Consider the following 17,719-nt stretch of genomic DNA (forward strand, 5'->3'; position numbering starts at 1 on the left):
AAACGTGCAGTGTTGCCAAGCCAGAAGGAACCTAGGTAGTATGACGGCAGAGCTAGGTTCCACCTACAAAGTCCATCAGTCACCTTGTACGACATGTCGCACAGAAAGTGAGCCTACTCCACCAATCCCGAAGCTAAAGGGGCAAATTATCCAAAGCACAAACATGTACAAGTAAACTGAATGTTATTATAAGGGCTGCTTTTCATAAAATGGGTAAATGCGTGTACGTATGTATATGTGTGTATGTATGTATATGTGTGTATGTATGTATATATATATACTGAAACGCAAAAGAAACTTACCACCTTTGAAACCTTTAAATATCAACAATAACACTGCGTGTAGTAAATGTGTGAACTTATTTGTGGACAATAGTGTCCTCACTGTCAGACAAGACGGTCATGGATGGTCACTTGAACCTTCAATGGTCACTTCATAGCACAGCTGTTGAACAGCCGTTTTGACTGTCAGTGATTAGCCAAGGGGTACGGGATGATTTTAATGAGCTGCACGTGATGTCTTGATATTGGCTTTAAAAAGGCCAGTGCAAAATGGGCATTTTGACCAAAAAATTTGACCATTTTGACCAACTTCAAAAAGACCGAAAACGCAAAAGAAACTTATCACTTGTTTGAAATGTAACAAGTCAAGTGAATCCACTTGGATTCCGCCCAGGTTGGCACATGGAAATTATGATGTAGCATAATTATCATCTCGGGTCAAGATTTGAAATTATGCCATGGTTTTTGTAAAATTGCTACTAGTATTCACATTATGTACTTTCACCAAAACATACATCATCATAGAAACATACATAGAATTTGGGTCCTCTGGGTCATTTGGGTCCTCTGGGTCATTTGGGTCCTCTGGGTCATTTGGGTCCTCTGGGTCATTTGGGTCCTCTGGGTCATTTGGGTCCTCTGGGTCCTCTGGGTCATTTGGGTCCTCTGGGTCATTTGGGTCCTCTGGGTCATTTGGGTCATTTGGGTCCTCTGGGTCCTCTGGGTCATTTGGGTCCTCTGGGTCCTCTGGGTCATTTGGGTCCTCTGGGTCCTCTGGGTCCTCTGGGTCATTTGGGTCATTTGGGTCCTCTGGGTCCTCTGGGTCATTTGGGTCATTTGGGTCCTCTGGGTCATTTGGGTCCTCTGGGTCATTTGGGTCCTCTGGGTCATTTGGGTCCTCTGGGTCATTTGGGTCCTCTGGGTCATTTGGGTCCTCTGGGTCATTTGGGTCCTCTGGGTCATTTGGGTCCTCTGGGTCATTTGGGTCCTCTGGGTCCTCTGGGTCATTTGGGTCCTCTGGGTCATTTGGGTCCTCTGGGTCATTTGGGTCCTCTGGGTCATTTGGGTCCTCTGGGTCATTTGGGTCCTCTGGGTCATTTGGGTCCTCTGGGTCATTTGGGTCCTCTGGATCATTTGGGTCCTCTGGGTCCTCTGGGTCATTTGGGTCCTCTGGGTCATTTGGGTCCTCTGGGTCCTCTGGGTCCTCTGGGTCATTTGGGTCCTCTGGGTCATTTGGGTCCTCTGGGTCATTTGGGTCCTCTGGGTCCTCTGGGTCATTTGGGTCCTCTGGGTCCTCTGGGTCATTTGGGTCATTTGGGTCCTCTGGGTCATTTGGGTCATTTGGGTCCTCTGGGTCATTTGGGTCCTCTGGGTCATTTGGGTCCTCTGGGTCCTCTGGGTCATTTGGGTCCTCTGGGTCATTTGGGTCCTCTGGGTCATTTGGGTCCTCTGGGTCATTTGGGTCCTCTGGGTCATTTGGGTCCTCTGGGTCATTTGGGTCCTCTGGGTCATTTGGGTCCTCTGGGTCATTTGGGTCCTCTGGGTCATTTGGGTCCTCTGGGTCATTTGGGTCCTCTGGGTCATTTGGGTCCTCTGGGTCATTTGGGTCCTCTGGGTCATTTGGGTCCTCTGGGTCATTTTGGTCCTCTGGGTCATTTGGGTCCTCTGGGTCATTTGGGTCCTCTGGGTCATTTGGGTCCTCTGGGTCATTTGGGTCCTCTGGGTCATTTGGGTCCTCTGGGTCATTTGGGTCCTCTGGGTCATTTGGGTCCTATATTCCTATCCTATAACATATATATCTCCTATAACCTATCCTATAAATATAGATTTGATGACGTCATGTTTACACATCTGAGCGACAGAAATGAGCGACAGAAATGAGCGACAGAAATGGGTGACAGAAACTAGCTTCACTTTTGAGCGCCCGAAATTCCCAGGCAAACGCTATAACGCACCAGGTTTACAACCTGTGCGTTAATAAAATTGTAACAGTTCAAAATAAAACAAACCAACAATTGCTAATTGAAACATTGGCATTTTATTGATGACATGTCAAGTTTTTGACCAAGATACACCATCTCATCAGTTTGTTCTACAGTACAGAACAGCACAGGGTGCAATGTCAGTCCCCTTTCAATAGCGTGTGTGGCCACCATTGTTTTGGATACAGGCAGTGCATCGTCGGCGTATACTGCCTACCAGTCTTTGGATGGATTGCTGCTGGATTCTGTCCCACTCAGTCCTCAATGTCTGAAGCAGCTCTGCCCATGTACTGGCCCTGCCAACTACGCGTCTCCCAAGCTCATCCCACAGGTGCTCTATGGGATTCAGGTCAGGGGAGAACGCAGGCCACTGCATGGTGTTGATGTTCTCGCCTTGGAGAAATGCAGTGGTAAAGCGAGCAGCATGGGGACGAGCGTTGTCATGCTGAAAGGTTCTCAGTTCTGGGTGGTCTAGCAGGAATGGCAGCAGATGAGGTCGCAGGATGTTATCCACATACCGCTGGGTGTTAAGATTCCCATCCACAACCACCAGTGGCGTCCTGTACCGGCCTGATATGGCGGCCCACACCATCACACTTGGGCCATCCCACCTGTTGGCTTGACGCACGCAACAATCGGCATATCGCTCGCCAGTTCTTCTCCAGACACGCTCACGCCCATCAGGACTGTCCACACAGAACCTTGACTCATCGCTGAAAGCGACCTCGTTCCACTGCGCCAAGGTCCACCGCTGATGCTGCTGGCACCATCTCTGTCGGTTGCGGCGATGGGCAGCCATCATCACGGGGCCTCTGTATGGTCTTCTGGCAGTCAGACCATAGTCATGCAGTCGTCTTCGTGCAGTATCATTGGAGATCCGTGGTTTGCATGCTCCGGAGTTTCTGCCGCAGTGCGGGATGCTGGACGGAATCGATCCCGCAGGTGACTTCGGACCATCTGCCTGTCCTGCCTTGCAGTGGTGACTCTTGGCCTCCCTGATCGAGGTCTGTCATCTGCAGAGTTGTGGAGGGTGTCTCTGTCCACCAGGGCCGATATCGTCTGGTGTGAACAGCCAAGGCGACGTGCCACCTCACGGTAGCTCAGTCTGCCTTGCAGCATGCCCAGGGCACGCTGCCGTTTATCCCTTGACAATTGTGGCATGTTGATTGAAATGCCCATTTTGCACTGGCCTTTTTAAAGCCAATATCAAGACATCACGTGCAGCTCATTAAAATCATCCCGTACCCCTTGGCTAATCACTGACAGTCAAAACGGCTGTTCAACAGCTGTGCTATGAAGTGACCATTGAAGGTTCAAGTGACCATCCGTGACCGTTTTGTCTGACAGTGAGGACACTATTGTCCACAAATAAGTTCACACATTTACTACACGCAGTGTTATTGTTGATATTTAAAGGTTTCAAAGGTGGTAAGTTTCTTTTGCGTTTTCGGTCTTTTTGAAGTTGGTCAACATGGTCAAATTTTTCGGTCAAAATGCCCATTTTGCACTGGCCTTTTTAAAGCCAATATCAAGACATCACGTGCAGCTCATTAAAATCATCCCGTACCCCTTGGCTAATCACTGACAGTCAAAACGGCTGTTCAACAGCTGTGCTATGAAGTGACCATTGAAGGTTCAAGTGACCATCCGTGACCGTTTTGTCTGACAGTGAGGACACTATTGTCCACAAATAAGTTCACACATTTACTACACGCAGTGTTATTGTTGATATTTAAAGGTTTCAAAGGTGGTAAGTTTCTTTTGCGTTTCAGTGTATATATATATATATATATATATATATATATATATATATATATATATATATATATATATATATATATATATATAATATAATATATATATATATACATATATACAGTCACGTGAAAAAGTAAGTACACCCTATGTAAAGTTTTGACTTTTTCAACATATTTCAACATACAGCTATTTGATCTTCATTTCAACAATATTGACAGAAAAAGGTGATATAATATAACAAATATCATGAAACATTTACATTTTGTAGTCCATTGTATAATTTAAATAAACATAAATGCAAATTTCACATGTGGAAAAAGTAAGTACACCCTTGGCTCTAATAGGTGGTATTGCCCCCTTTGGCAGAAACAACCTCAAGTCGGCGTTTCTTATAACTGTCTACCAGTCTCTGACATCGACTGGGAGAAATTTTTGCCCACTCCTCCATGCAGAATTATTTCAGCTGTGCGATGTTTGAGGGGTTTCTTGCATGCACAGCTCGTTTCAAATCCCCCCACAACATCTCGATGGGATTTAGATCCGGGCTTTGACTTGGCCATTCCAGAACCCTCCATTTCTTTCTTTTCAGCCATTCCTTGGTGGATTTACTGGTATGTTTAGGGTCATTGTCATGTTGCAAGATCCACCTTCGGCTGAGCTTCAACTTTCCGACAGATGGCCTCACATTATCCTCAAGCACCCTCTGGTACAATGAAGTATTAATGGTGGATTCTATGATGGTGAGCTGCCCAGGCCCTGATGCAGCAAAGCTGCCCCAAACCATAATATTTCCACCACCATGCTTTACAGTTGGTATCAGGTTCTTGTGGTCAAATGCTGTCTTTGGTTTTCGCCAAACATGTCTTCTGGTACTGTGGCCAAATAGCTCTACCTTTGACTCATCTGTCCAGAGCACATTGTTCCAGGAGTGCTGGTCTTTGCCGAGGTGTTCATTGGCAAACTTTAGTCTTGCCCTGATGTTCTTTCTGGAGAGCAAAGGTTTCCTCCTGGCACACCTCCCATGTAGATCAAATTTGTGCAGCCTCTTTCTAATGGTAGGCTCGTGCACTTTGACATCAACAGTGGCAAGAGCTACCTGTAGGTCCCGTGATGACATTCTGGGGTTCTTCGAGACTTCTTTCAGCATCTTGCAACAGCTCTCAGGCTGAACTTGCTGGGGCGGCCTGGCCTGAACAAGTTGGCAGTTGTTTGGAATCTTCTCCACATGTAGATGATCTTCCGGACAGTCGAATGATTGATTTCAAATTGTTTGGAGATCTTTTTGAATCCCTTCCCAGACTCGTAGGCATCTATAACCTTCTTTCTGAAGGCCTCAGAGAGCTCTTTTGATCTAGGCATGGTGACGCCACACACTTCAACAACAAAGAGCAAACCAAACTAAATGTCTGAGGTTTAAGTAAGGCAGGTTCCTCCAAGATCCTCTCTAACGATGTTCTAATTATTTGCACCTGAGCTGGTGCACCTGATTCTAATTTGAGGTATTTGAAATAGTGATAAATGTAGGGGTGTACTTCCTTTTTCAACATGCGAAATTTGCATTTATGTTTATTTAAATTATACAATGGTCTACAAAATGTAAATGTTTCATGATATTTGTTATATTATATCACCTTTATCTATCAATATTGTTGAAATGAAGATCAAATAGCTGTATGTTGAAATATGTTGAAAAGGTCAAAACTTTACATGGGGTGTACTTACTTTTTCACGTGACTGTATATATACACACACACATACATACACATGTCTGACGTTCGACTGAAGAAATCTGTGCAGCATTTGTTCAGGGAGCTGGTGATAACTTGCATACTCTTCATGAAAGACGTTGTGGAATATTATAATTTCCAGCTAATGCTAGCAGATGGGACGTCAGGCTTAATGTTCATCCGAAGGACGACAAACAGTTTCGTCAAAAACACCCAGCACCAGATGTTCATCTGTCCCCAACACCTAATGCCTGCACTTCTGGATTTTACCTGCTTAAGCAGCCTTGCATCATTATGTACTCCTACTTCCTGCCTCACCCACAAGTTTGCCCTTTTACCGATTAAACTCAGTGCTAACAAGTTTCTGAAGAACCAGATTTTAAAAGCAATGATTCGTCACTCTATTATTCAATGTTCACGACTCGCAGCCACAAGACATCATGTCTTAAGGTTACATGATGTACTTTGACCCATGACCTCGGTGTGAGATGGAACACACCTGAAAATTATTTGATCAGATAATTTTGGGATTTTTTTCCATGTCGTGTGTGAAATAATAAAAACAGCAAATGCAACTCAATTTATTTTGCAACAATTTATGTGGAGGCAGCCATGTCTGATTGTGAAATGCCGATTGGCTGTGCAAATGAAGTCAAGCGTGCATTAAAGGAGAAAATGACGGAGGACCGTAACTACCGAGACCCTATCCTGTCTAAGATAATGAACTCCGTCTCGATTGAATTCTGCCCGAGATAATCTAATACGGCATATGAGAAATCTTGGCACGAGCACAAACGTGAGCTCGACAATTCAGGCAAGCACAACGTGTTACGCAGGCCAAAGACATCATGAGCGAACAAAAGTGGTGTGATAAGTAGCTGTCTGATTCGTTTTAGCGAGCACAGACGTGACCTTGACAATTTGTACAGACTTGCAAGTATCTAACAACCAACATATTAATTTGAAGTTCTAGCTTTTACTTACAAGGCAGTACTTTAATTAGCCCTTCCTTTATTCATGACTCTAGCTGTAGCTAGGTGTTGGCTTAGCGGTTAGGGTGCCGGCTTGGGATCCTAGGATCCTGGGTTCGAATCCCGGTCGATTGCGGAATTAACGCCAGGGGGGTTGACTCAGCCTTTCATCCTTCTGAGGTCGGTAAATTGAGTACCAGCTTGCTGGGATGAATGATCACGGTGTGTACCCCAATTTAGAATAGGTACACCGTATCCATGCGCATCCTAAGAGCGTGACCAAGGGTTGGCGTCATTAAGGGCATCCGGCCATAAAAACATTGCCTCAAACAGGGAACCGTGATTGTCATGGGGCCCGCAAGGCTAACCCCTGCTCTAGCGGGGAAAATGGCCTTAAAACGATCATTCATTCATTCATTCATTCATATCTGTAGGTAGAAATATTACAGTGAAAGAGAATAGTTTTACACAAAGAATTGCCAAACTTGTGGTTGGTTCAAGTATCAGGAGATCTACGATCCATGACATCTTCGTCACAAAGTGACCTCCACTCAACCTCGACGCATAGCCGCCTCAGTGCAACTGAAGAGAGCCGCCTTTAGAGGCCATTTTTCCATGCAGAGCAGGGGTTGGCCTTTTTTGGGCACCTTGGTCCCCTTTTTGAAGCAATGTTTTACAGCCGGATGCCCTTCCTGCCGCCAACCCCGTTAGTCGTCTTGCAGCACACAGGGAATTACCAGTGAGCTGGTATTCAATTTCCCGACCTCGGAAGGATGACAGGCTGAATCAACCCCCCTGGTGTTAATTCAGCGATCGACTGGGATTCAAACTCAGGATCCTAGGATCCCAAGCCGGCACCCTAACCGCTGAGCCAACGCCAGGCTCTCAGTGCAACTGAAGGCGAGAATACATTTCGGTGGAAATTCCATCAAAGGGCATTGCAAAGGAATGTCCTGTATAACTCAAATTATAACCAACTGCTCAACAAGACCAAAAAAGGAGAAACCTTGGTGTTTAATACTCATCATTTGGGATAAAGTTTTACAAAAGCAATTTTTTTTTTGTATACAACATCGAGGCTCGTGTAAGAGCCTGTTAGTCAATCACAAATTGACTCAAAACTCAAATCAAACTCACAAATTGATTGAGTCAATCACAAACCACAAAGTCACATCAATCACAAAAAAACAAACGGACACACAAAACATACAATAAAGGGAGTGGGAGACAAGATGAGGAGAGAGAGGGAAGCACCCAAGTACAACAGCAGAGAACAGGGACAATGGGAGATTTGTGGGAGGGAGAGGGCTTGGGGGGAGGAGGCATGGGAAGGCGGGGGGGGGGGGGGGGGGAAGGGGTGTAAGAGGTAAAAAAAAACACATGGACACTGCTAAAACTTCCAGGAAAGAAAGAAGTCGGTATTTCAAAAAAAGTGGATCTGGGATGAATTAACGGGGGTAGAAAAGATAAAGGTTTTGAATGGGGGAAGATAAGAGATGGTGGTGAACAGCTGTTTTATAGACCTGGAGGGAGGACTGGGATTGAAGAGAGTGAGGGAGTTTGTTTAAGTTGACAATTGACAACTGTGATGCAATATCCTGTCAAGTTGAGTTGGAGCAAATTTTCATCTTCCTCTCTGCTTCATTTGCAACCTGCGCGAAAGGTCTGAGCATGCACTTGGATATAAAGACAAACCTGCATGAAGTATCCGGCCAGGAGAGCACGGAGAATGCTGTCGGGGTCGATAGGGTCAGACAAGGCGCCGATGGGAAGCTCTATACGGAGCATCGTCTCTTGCAGTGCAGCACGACTTACTTCCACCTGCCGCAAGGCATCGTGGTTTAGACCTCGAGCTCGGCACCAAGCCGCCGAGCCTCCCGCTGCCAGGGAAGGACCAATAATAATAAATTACATTATGAAATAAAGGAAAACACTAGGCAACATGATTTCAGAACCAATAATTTACATTTGAAGAAAAAAAAAACAAAAAAAAAGATTCAAATGAGCATTTTTACAGATCATGCATGGAATACCGTGTCATAAAGAGTGGTAAAGGTGAAAAAGAAGGATGTACGGTCAAGAAAACCATGTGTGGAAGGGAAAGTGGAAACGGCGTTAAAAATGATTGCACTTGCCGCATTTCAGGAAGCAAATAAAACAAGAGGGAAGATTGGATGGATGAAAGAAGGTAAATTAGCACGAGACAATAAATCCAATCACTTTGTCATCACACACGGGCGTGGAATAGAGAGCGGCTGCTGCCCCCTCGTGGTGCAAAAGGGAATTTCACGTCAGCTCAGGAAAGTGAACGGCGCATACATTTCCGCGAGACGGTACCATGGAGACGAGCTGCAAACCTACCTTCGGTGTAAGCATCGTAAACGTTGAGCAGCATGAAGTGGTCCCCACAGGGATGATGGAAGCGGCGGGTGGCAACCGTGGCCGATTCCCTCTGCGTTCCGCCGCGGCCAACGGTCCAGCAAGGAGGACCTGCGCGATCAGACATCGGACATTTACGAGCAGCACACTCTGATCCCAAAGCTTTGGCCTTCAGACACAAATTGATAGAAATATTCATCCTGTTTTTAAATATGTGAAAAAACAATCGACTTTTCAAAATACCGTACGTCTTTGCATTTGTTTTGAAGATAATTTACGTCGCTTGACACTAGGGACTCGTATTGCGTCTCCTACAATTGTGAATGGGCACATAATCCACCCTCTTTGAAGGGAAACCAAAAAGTTGGATTATAAACAAAAAATTTAGACTTGGATTGCGATTGCAAAAGGGGAACTTATAGAGTACACATTCCATTAGAGGGAATGTTAAGAGAATACAAAGATAGATTCGATTAAAAAAGGATTAGCCCATTGAACGCCGTTGGTCCAAGTTCCCACAATCAACTGCAGCTTTACCCATGTTACTGATGGTCATGATCACTTTCATTAATCAGAATATATCGATTCATGCCGAGGGAAGGGTTCCAACTGCAAAGTCTCATGAATCTCTGCAGGCCGAGGTAGGTCAAGTTTTCACCCCTGTCTGTTTGTCTGTCTGCGAGCAGGATATCTCAAAAAGTTGTGGACAGATTCGGACGAAACTTGGTGGGCAGGTTGGGTGTGCGACAAGGACGAATTGAAATTTTTTTTAGTGAAGATGCTGATGCGGACATGAGAATTTTTAACGTGATTTTCACCATTGAGACATTCTTGTCCCTTCCACATTGACGAGTAAATATTTTCGACTTTGATTTCCAAACAAACAAATATACGAATGCTTACACAATATTCATCAATCGGTACAATCGTCGGTTCTCTTGATATTCAATATTCTCTCAATAATTCTAATAACACACACACACACACACACACACACACACACACACACACACACACACACACACACACACACACACACTAAACATCATTGAACTTTTTTAAAAATTTGACACGACTTGCTACATCGCAATATTCTCTTGATAAATCAACGGTGATGTTGAAACACTCGAAATACTCGAACCGCACTCGGTAGAGCGCATACCTCTACCAGGTTGAAAAATTTATGTTTTGCATCCCACTGATAGGCCAAATCTGGATTTGGACATGAACCAAAATCTCATTGCTTGTTCTTTTCATCTCACCAACTCATCCACCTGGTATTGTCATAATCTGTCCACAACTTTATGAAATATCGTGCTATACAGTCGGACCCTGACAATCGCGGGGGATATGTTCCTGGAAAGCATGACAAAGGTTAAATCTGCAATTGCGGGGTCATTGTTTTAATGGGAAAATGGGGATAGATTCCCGGCGGTTTCTCATTCATGGAAAATCCCACGAATGTCAAGGAATATCCATGAATGTCGAGGAATATCCATGAATGTCGAGGAAAATCCCACAAATGTTGAGGAAAATCCATGAATTTTGAGGAAAAACCGTGAATACGTCCGAGGAACACCGTGAATACGCCCGCGGAAAACCGTGAATACGCCCGCGGAAAACCGTGAATATGCCCGTGGAAAACTGTAAAAAACCGGGAATACGCTTGCGGAAAACCGTGAAAACGCCCGCGGAAAACCGTGAATACGCCCGCGGAAAACCGTGAATACGCCCGCGGAAAGCCGTGAATATGCCCGTGGAAAACTGTAAAAAACCGGGAATACGCTCGCGGAAAACCGTGAAAACGTCCGCGGAACACCGTGAATACGCCCTCGGAAAACCGTGAATACGCCCGCAGAAAACCGTGAATATGCCCCATGAATACGCCCACAAAAAGAATGTCGAATCGCGTGGTTGCGCACGAACAGCGGCTTTATGCATGACATGTGGAAGATACTTTTAGAAGGTGCTTTAGAACTACTATGTGCACGGTTGGTGGGAAATGGTGTGTGCATGTCTGGAAGTGGTTTTATGCATGATGCGTGGAAGAGGCTTTTAGAAGTGTCATGTGCGCTGCTGGTGGGAGATGTTTTTTTCCCACCAGTAACAAACCACGAATACGTGGGACACAGGGCCGCACATGTAAGAGCAGGTCTCAATTTATAAACCACGAATATGCGGAATCCACGAATGTTGGCACCATGAATGTCGAGGTCTGACTGGACATCGTTTTTGGTCCCATCGCTCAATGGTGAAAAATCACTTTAAAAAAGCAAAAATAATTCTCATATCCGGATCCGGATCTTCCCCAAAATTGAATCGATTCATCTTTGTCACACACCCAATCTGTCCACCAAGTTTCATCCGAATCTGTCCATAACTTTTTGAGATATCCTGCTATGTATCGTTTTTGGTCCGATTTCCCAATGGTGAAGAATCACATAGAAAATTCTAGTAGCCGGATCCGAATCTGGATCGTCACCAAAATCTAATCATTTTGTCCTTGACACATACCAAACCACCACACCAAATTTCATCCGAATCCATCCACAACATTTTGCGATAACCTGTTCACAAAGAGACAGGGGTGAAAACATAACCTCCATCTACCTTCGGTAGTGCAGGTAATTATGCTGTCTGGTTTGCCATGGACTTCCCAATAGGTACTCAGGACAGGAATTTTGAATTTTTCAGGATTCTGGCGATAACTCCCCGACTCTTCGCAAAAAAAAACCTGCAGATCTTTAACGTACACCATCAACTGGTGCTGGTAGACTGGTACTCCAGCTTGATGTCCTTCTAATGGATGGCACACACATTGATCCCTCGCCCCGCCTATGAAACACCAAGGTGACAGTTTACAGGTGAGTTGATATTCAAACCTAAATGAAAACCTCAAACATGAGTGCATACCACAAACTCTAACCTTCCAGCCAAATATGGTCATCACAAAGAACAAAGTTAAAAATCTCAAACATAGGACAAACATATATTGTTCTTCGCCCTCACATAAAATTAAGTTTTGGCCACGTTGTAAGCAGGTTCATTGTTGGTTCCTCAGAAATCCCTAACACCAACGATCTGCCTCAGCATTCAGTTGTGAATAAAGCTTTGTGAATCCAATTCAGCACTCCATTTTAACTGGGTTTTCACATTCATTAACCACAATCAAATCCATGCCACAATTAGAGCTGCAAAGCATCGCTGCACAAATCTGGGATGCAATCAAGCACTGATGATATACACATGGGAAGGTGTGTCAAACATGCCCACATAAATAGTGCTGCTTGCAAAAAAAATTTGTTCTTTCAAACATAAGTGCAAGAACACTACGTGCACAGCTTGTCTCGTCCATTTATCCCTCGGCAAAGCTAAAGTTTGCACACCCCACACCTGCAGCACGGTAAGGATACCAACTTGAAAAAGCACTTTCATCTGGCCTAGGGCTAGAGAAAGTAATGGTATTGTAGCGTATTTCCATTGGCAGACTTGACCTCCGTCCACCTTGCGCATTGTTGCGTACTTCCAAAAGATGGCAAATTATTGGGACTAGTGAGGTACCCGTGCTATGCACAGGTGGGAGGCCAGAAGCAAACAGACAATGCAGAAATGGCGAATGCTAAAGCATGAAACCAATACATTTCACATTCCTGTAGCACCTTCAGTCACACGTCAGACATGGACACCAAGTTCGTGAAGGACTTCCATGAAAAACGTACCCATTGGCAAACAAACGGGTACGTTTGTTCCATACCCAGTCAATGGCAAATCTGCATGTAGCGATCTGCGAATTCACGTTTATAAAGTAGAAACCGTCACGGCATTTCGTCACTTACTTGAACTCGATATCTCTTTTTTCATTCCAAACAGCATAACTCCAATCACAAATGAAATAACATTAATATAAAAAATAAACTTTAAACAACATTCGTGACATAAACAAATATTTAAATCCTGATGTGAAGTTCCGTACGGTTGGGTGAATACAATTACGAATTCAAAATCGTAATTGTATTCACTCAATTCCAATCATCAATTGATACTTTAACAAAACAATTAACACGATTAACGTTTGACGATTAAACATTACGATTGAATGACGGTTGTATTTGGATATTATCAAACCCGTGCATTGCCGTCATCTGTCCACTTCCGCATTCGCTGCAGGTTCATAATTGTCATCAAAATCTAAACAGTATTTGTAGAATTTCAATAAAAGCCACATCATTGTTCATATCGGTAAATATTATTCCATCGTGTTTGGAAAAACTGGAAAATTGGAAAACGAATATAGCCTATTTTACTCCCAGGTGTCCCAGGAATACCCACCCAAAATATCGTTGCGATCGGTTGAGCCGTTATTGCGGTTCCTTCGAACGGACAGACGGATATTTGGTGAATTATAGTAAGATGAACAATAATAAGATCCCCAGGAATTCAATGAAACAGGACGTCAACTTGGCTTCCATCAGACAGTCAGGAGATTAGTCCGCAAATATGAAAACCCAATGATGGTAAAGACGCCCTGATCTGAACCTCCCAGGGGTGACCTCTAACAGAAAGGACATGACACCTAATCAGGCTCGTTGGACGTATTCCTTTCGCCACAAGCACAGTTTGACGTCATCAACCGAATCTCCCTCAGAGGCCATCCACGAGAACTGTCCAGAACTAGCTCCATGCTGCAGGGTGTTCATCTGTTCAAGTGACCAGGTGACCGATAAGATGCCTCATTTTTACCCCAGAACACAAATCAGCCTGCATGGCATGATGCAAGGCACATCATCACTGGAATCTCACAGACTGGCGGAGGACCCACCGGTCTGTTGAGTCAATTTCCCTGCAAGTGACCGATTGTAGAACTCTGATTTGAAGGCAACCGGAAACACCGCAAACAGCCAATGCCATTATAGCATCCATCCCATGTGGTGACGGGTCAAGTATGATTACGGGGCTGCCTCTTATATGATTGTAAGCCTCACCTCGTCACTGTACAGGGTAACCAGCTGAGAGGCGAAATGTCGTGCAGGGACATTTTGGACCGTGTTGTTGTTCCACATTTTAACAATCACCCTGTATTCAAGGATGACAATGCCAGAACCCATCGTTCTCATGCAGTTACAAACTTCTTGCGAAATGAAGCCATCACAACATTGCCGTGGCCAGCAAGGAGTCCTGATTTCAATTAAAGAGAGAAAGAACGTTTGGGACATTATTGGGTGCATATACATGTATAAGAAAACAGACTCTCTGGTGCACACTCTCGCACAGCTGGAGGTTACCTTGCACCAGGAATGGCAACAACTCCCTTTGGATTCTCCATGGCAATTTTTTCAGGAGATGGAGTGTTGCAGTATGGTCATTCATTCATTATAATGGCACTTACAGAGATTGTTGACCTTTTGAGACATTCAGTCCATTGTGACAACATTGGATGTCATCATTGACTGGTCTTGAGCCCTAAATCACACTATGTTCCCAGCAGCCATATTCTAAAGCCTTTTTTTTTTGTGTAAAGCATTTCCATCACAGAAATCCGAACTTTGTGATTAATAAATAAATAAACCAAGAAAACCTCTGAATTTATCGAACTCTGCCAACACATCGTTTTATTGTCGATAAACGTAACAGTTTACCAATAACTTTCTCGGTTATTGCTATAATCCAGGCGAATGCAGCTCGTGCTCCACTTTTATCCATGCATATAGACGGAGAGAAAAACCATCAATTCTGTGCAATTAATGTCTCAAAACCTATTTCCGCTCAGAATTGCATTTTGTCGAGTAAACATTTTACTGGTAACAGAGCAAAGTGCAATTGCTCATCCCCTAGAACCACCAACAACAATGTTGATTACCTCCACCACCGAAGGAAGACAGAGGTTATATTTTTTACCCCAGTCTGTTTCATTATCTGTCGGTCTGCAAAAAGTTATGGACGGATTTGGACCAAATTTGGTGGACAGGTTGGGTGGGCGACAAGGCCAAATTGATTAGATTTTGGTGAGGATCGTGATGCAGATCCGAGGATTTAATTTTTTTTAAAGTGATTCTTCATCATTGAGAGATGGGGCCAAAACAATATATAGCGTATTTCAAAAAGTTGTGAACGGATTATGACAATACCAGGTGGATGAGTTGGGTAGGTGACAAGGTCAAGCCAATTTGATTATGGCAAGGTCCAGATGCAGATTCCACCAATCAGTGGGATTCAAAACAAACAATGCCAAAATTGTTTTATGAATAGTCAAATATGTTTCTTTTTTTTCGTCCCCCCCTCCCCAATATCTAAATGAGATGAACACGCCAGGTACCGTTACTTTTCAATCATATAATTGTATCTCAAGCGCTTGGTGGAGCTTGTTTGCAGATCACATGCAGGCCAAAGACCTAAGAAGAAATCCGTGTGCTTTTACACAAATTACAAGCACATTCGTATTCAATGAGAAAATACGGGATTACGGGATTTAAACCTGGATTCCCTCCCAGCTATCTTGTGCCATGGATTCAGATGGGGATGAAAAACAAGCCGACACGGAATTTATTCCGTGTTCAATTTTGTTCTGTGCAAATAAAAGAGGTTTAACATTCCGTATTAAACTACAAAAATGTGTTAACTACAGCTGTTCTAAAGTTTGTGTTCAATAATGCCAACGTATGATCATGTTCCTCTTTACTCCCGTCTCTGGAACAATCTCCCTCACTCTCTTCAATCCCACTCCTCCCTCCAGGTCTTTAAAACAGCTGTCCACCACCATCTCTTATCTTCCCCCATCCAAAACCTTGATCTTTTCTACCCCCATTAATTCACCCCAGATCCACTTTTTTTTGAAATCACGACTTATTTCTAGAAGTTCTAGCAGTGTCCATGTGTTTCATACCTTTCCCTCACCCCCCCGCCCCCCACCTTCCATCCCATGCCTCCTGCCCCAAGCCCTCTCCCTCCCACAGATCTTCCGTTGTCGCTGTTCTCTGCTATTGTACTCGTGTGCTTCCCTCTCTCTCCCCATCTTGTCTCCCGCTCCCTTTATTATATGTTTTGTGTGTCGGGTTTATTTTTTTTGCGATTGATGTTAGCTCTTACACGAGCCTCGACCATGTATACAAAAATAAATAAATAAATAACCAGAGCGAAGTCGATGACGCGCCATCACAAGTCCCCAAGTTTCCCACCAAAAGCAAAGTTGAAAGATGGCGAAACGTTCCACCAGGAATGACCAAATATGAAATTTTGCCCTCCGACGACTTTTCGCGTTGTCCGTCCGTCCGTACGGGCTAAACCTCGTTTTTCTCAGCAACCACATGTCCGATTGAGACTAAACTATCAGGGTAAGAGTGACACCCATGCAGAATGTTTTTATGATAATTGTGACATCATAGGTCACGTGGTATGGCAGCCATTGGATTAAAAGCAAATAATAATAAAAAATTTTTCTTGGAAACTGCTGAATGGAAAAATTTGAAACTTGGCACATTGTCAAGTACTCAATGAGGAACAAAAGCATGATAACGATGGCATCATAAGTGAAGTGGTACACAAGCCAAAAATGTTTTAATCAAATTCCTTATCCTAAAAATCTGAAATTGCATGCACATGAACTATAACTCATTTGTATTGAAATATAAAATTTATGACATCATAGGTCACATGGTTTGGCAGCCATATTGGATTTAACCTAGAACCTTAAAAAAAAAAAATCTTCTCCCAAACCACCAAATCGATTGACTCGAAACTTTACATGTGCCATTGACTAAGCATGGCGATTAAAACGTGATCACGAAAACATCATTGGTCACATGGTGTGGCAGCCATATTGGATTGAAGGAAAATATTAAATAATTATTAAATAATATTAAAAATTTGTCTCCCTTGACATATCACGTGCCTTCGATACTGTCTAGCACCCAGCTCTGCTCACCAAACTCTCCTCCTATGGTATCCATGGAAATCTTCACGCATGGCTTGCGGACTTCCTCTCTGGTCGTAGTCAACGTGTGGCCCTGAATGGATTTCTCTCATCTCCCCTTCCTGTTCTGGCTGGAGTTCCCCAAGGCAGTGTTCTGGGCCCTGTGCTTTTTCTGGTCTTCATCAATGATCATCTCTGACTGTCTGGGAAATCCTCTCTATCTCTTTGCTGATGACTCCACTATCTGCCGCTCCATTCCTCATCTCTCAGATCGGCAGTCTGCAGCCTACTCACTCTCTGCAGACCTGGACAAAATCACAGACTGGTCAAACAATTGGAACACGTCTTTCAATCCTGACAAATCTCACACTCTTGCTATGTCCCTCCGAAAAGACCGACTGGAAAACCCTCCCATCTACTTTCTCAACAATCCTCTCCAAGAAGTTCTGTCGCTCAAGCTTTTGGGTCTCACTATCTGCCATGATCTTTCTTGGGAAAACCACATTTTCAAGCTGGCCTCCAAAGCCAGTCACCGACTGGGCATCCTCCATCGTGCGAAGTCCTTCCTCGGCACACCTGAGCTCCTCACCACATACAAGGCTTTCATCCGCAGCTCAATAGAATACTGTTCCCCCTTCTGGGCTGGTGCTCCTGCCTCACACCTAGCTTGGCTTCACGCTGTTGAAACCAAAGCTTTCAGAATCATTGGAATCTC

General features: G+C 44.1%; 1 protein-coding gene across 5 annotated transcripts in view; it reads right to left on the reverse strand.

Annotated features, from left to right (window-relative positions):
- Nucleotides 1-17,719, reverse strand: part of DQX1 (DEAQ-box RNA dependent ATPase 1) — a 191,790-nt gene that overhangs the window by 21,515 nt on the left and 152,556 nt on the right. For all 5 annotated transcript variants that reach the window (XM_068111320.2, XM_068111321.2, XM_068111324.2 and 2 more), the window contains exons 10-11: nucleotides 9,081-9,209; nucleotides 8,415-8,599 (exon numbers count right to left, since the gene is read on the reverse strand). In XM_068111320.2, the coding sequence (XP_067967421.2) occupies nucleotides 8,415-8,599; nucleotides 9,081-9,209 (314 nt within the window). The remainder of the gene's footprint in view (nucleotides 1-8,414; nucleotides 8,600-9,080; nucleotides 9,210-17,719) is intronic.

The sequence above is a fragment of the Myxine glutinosa genome, chromosome 3 (assembly GCF_964187855.1).
Source record: "Myxine glutinosa chromosome 3, kmMyxGlut1.1, whole genome shotgun sequence".
NCBI lineage: Eukaryota > Metazoa > Chordata > Myxini > Myxiniformes > Myxinidae > Myxine > Myxine glutinosa.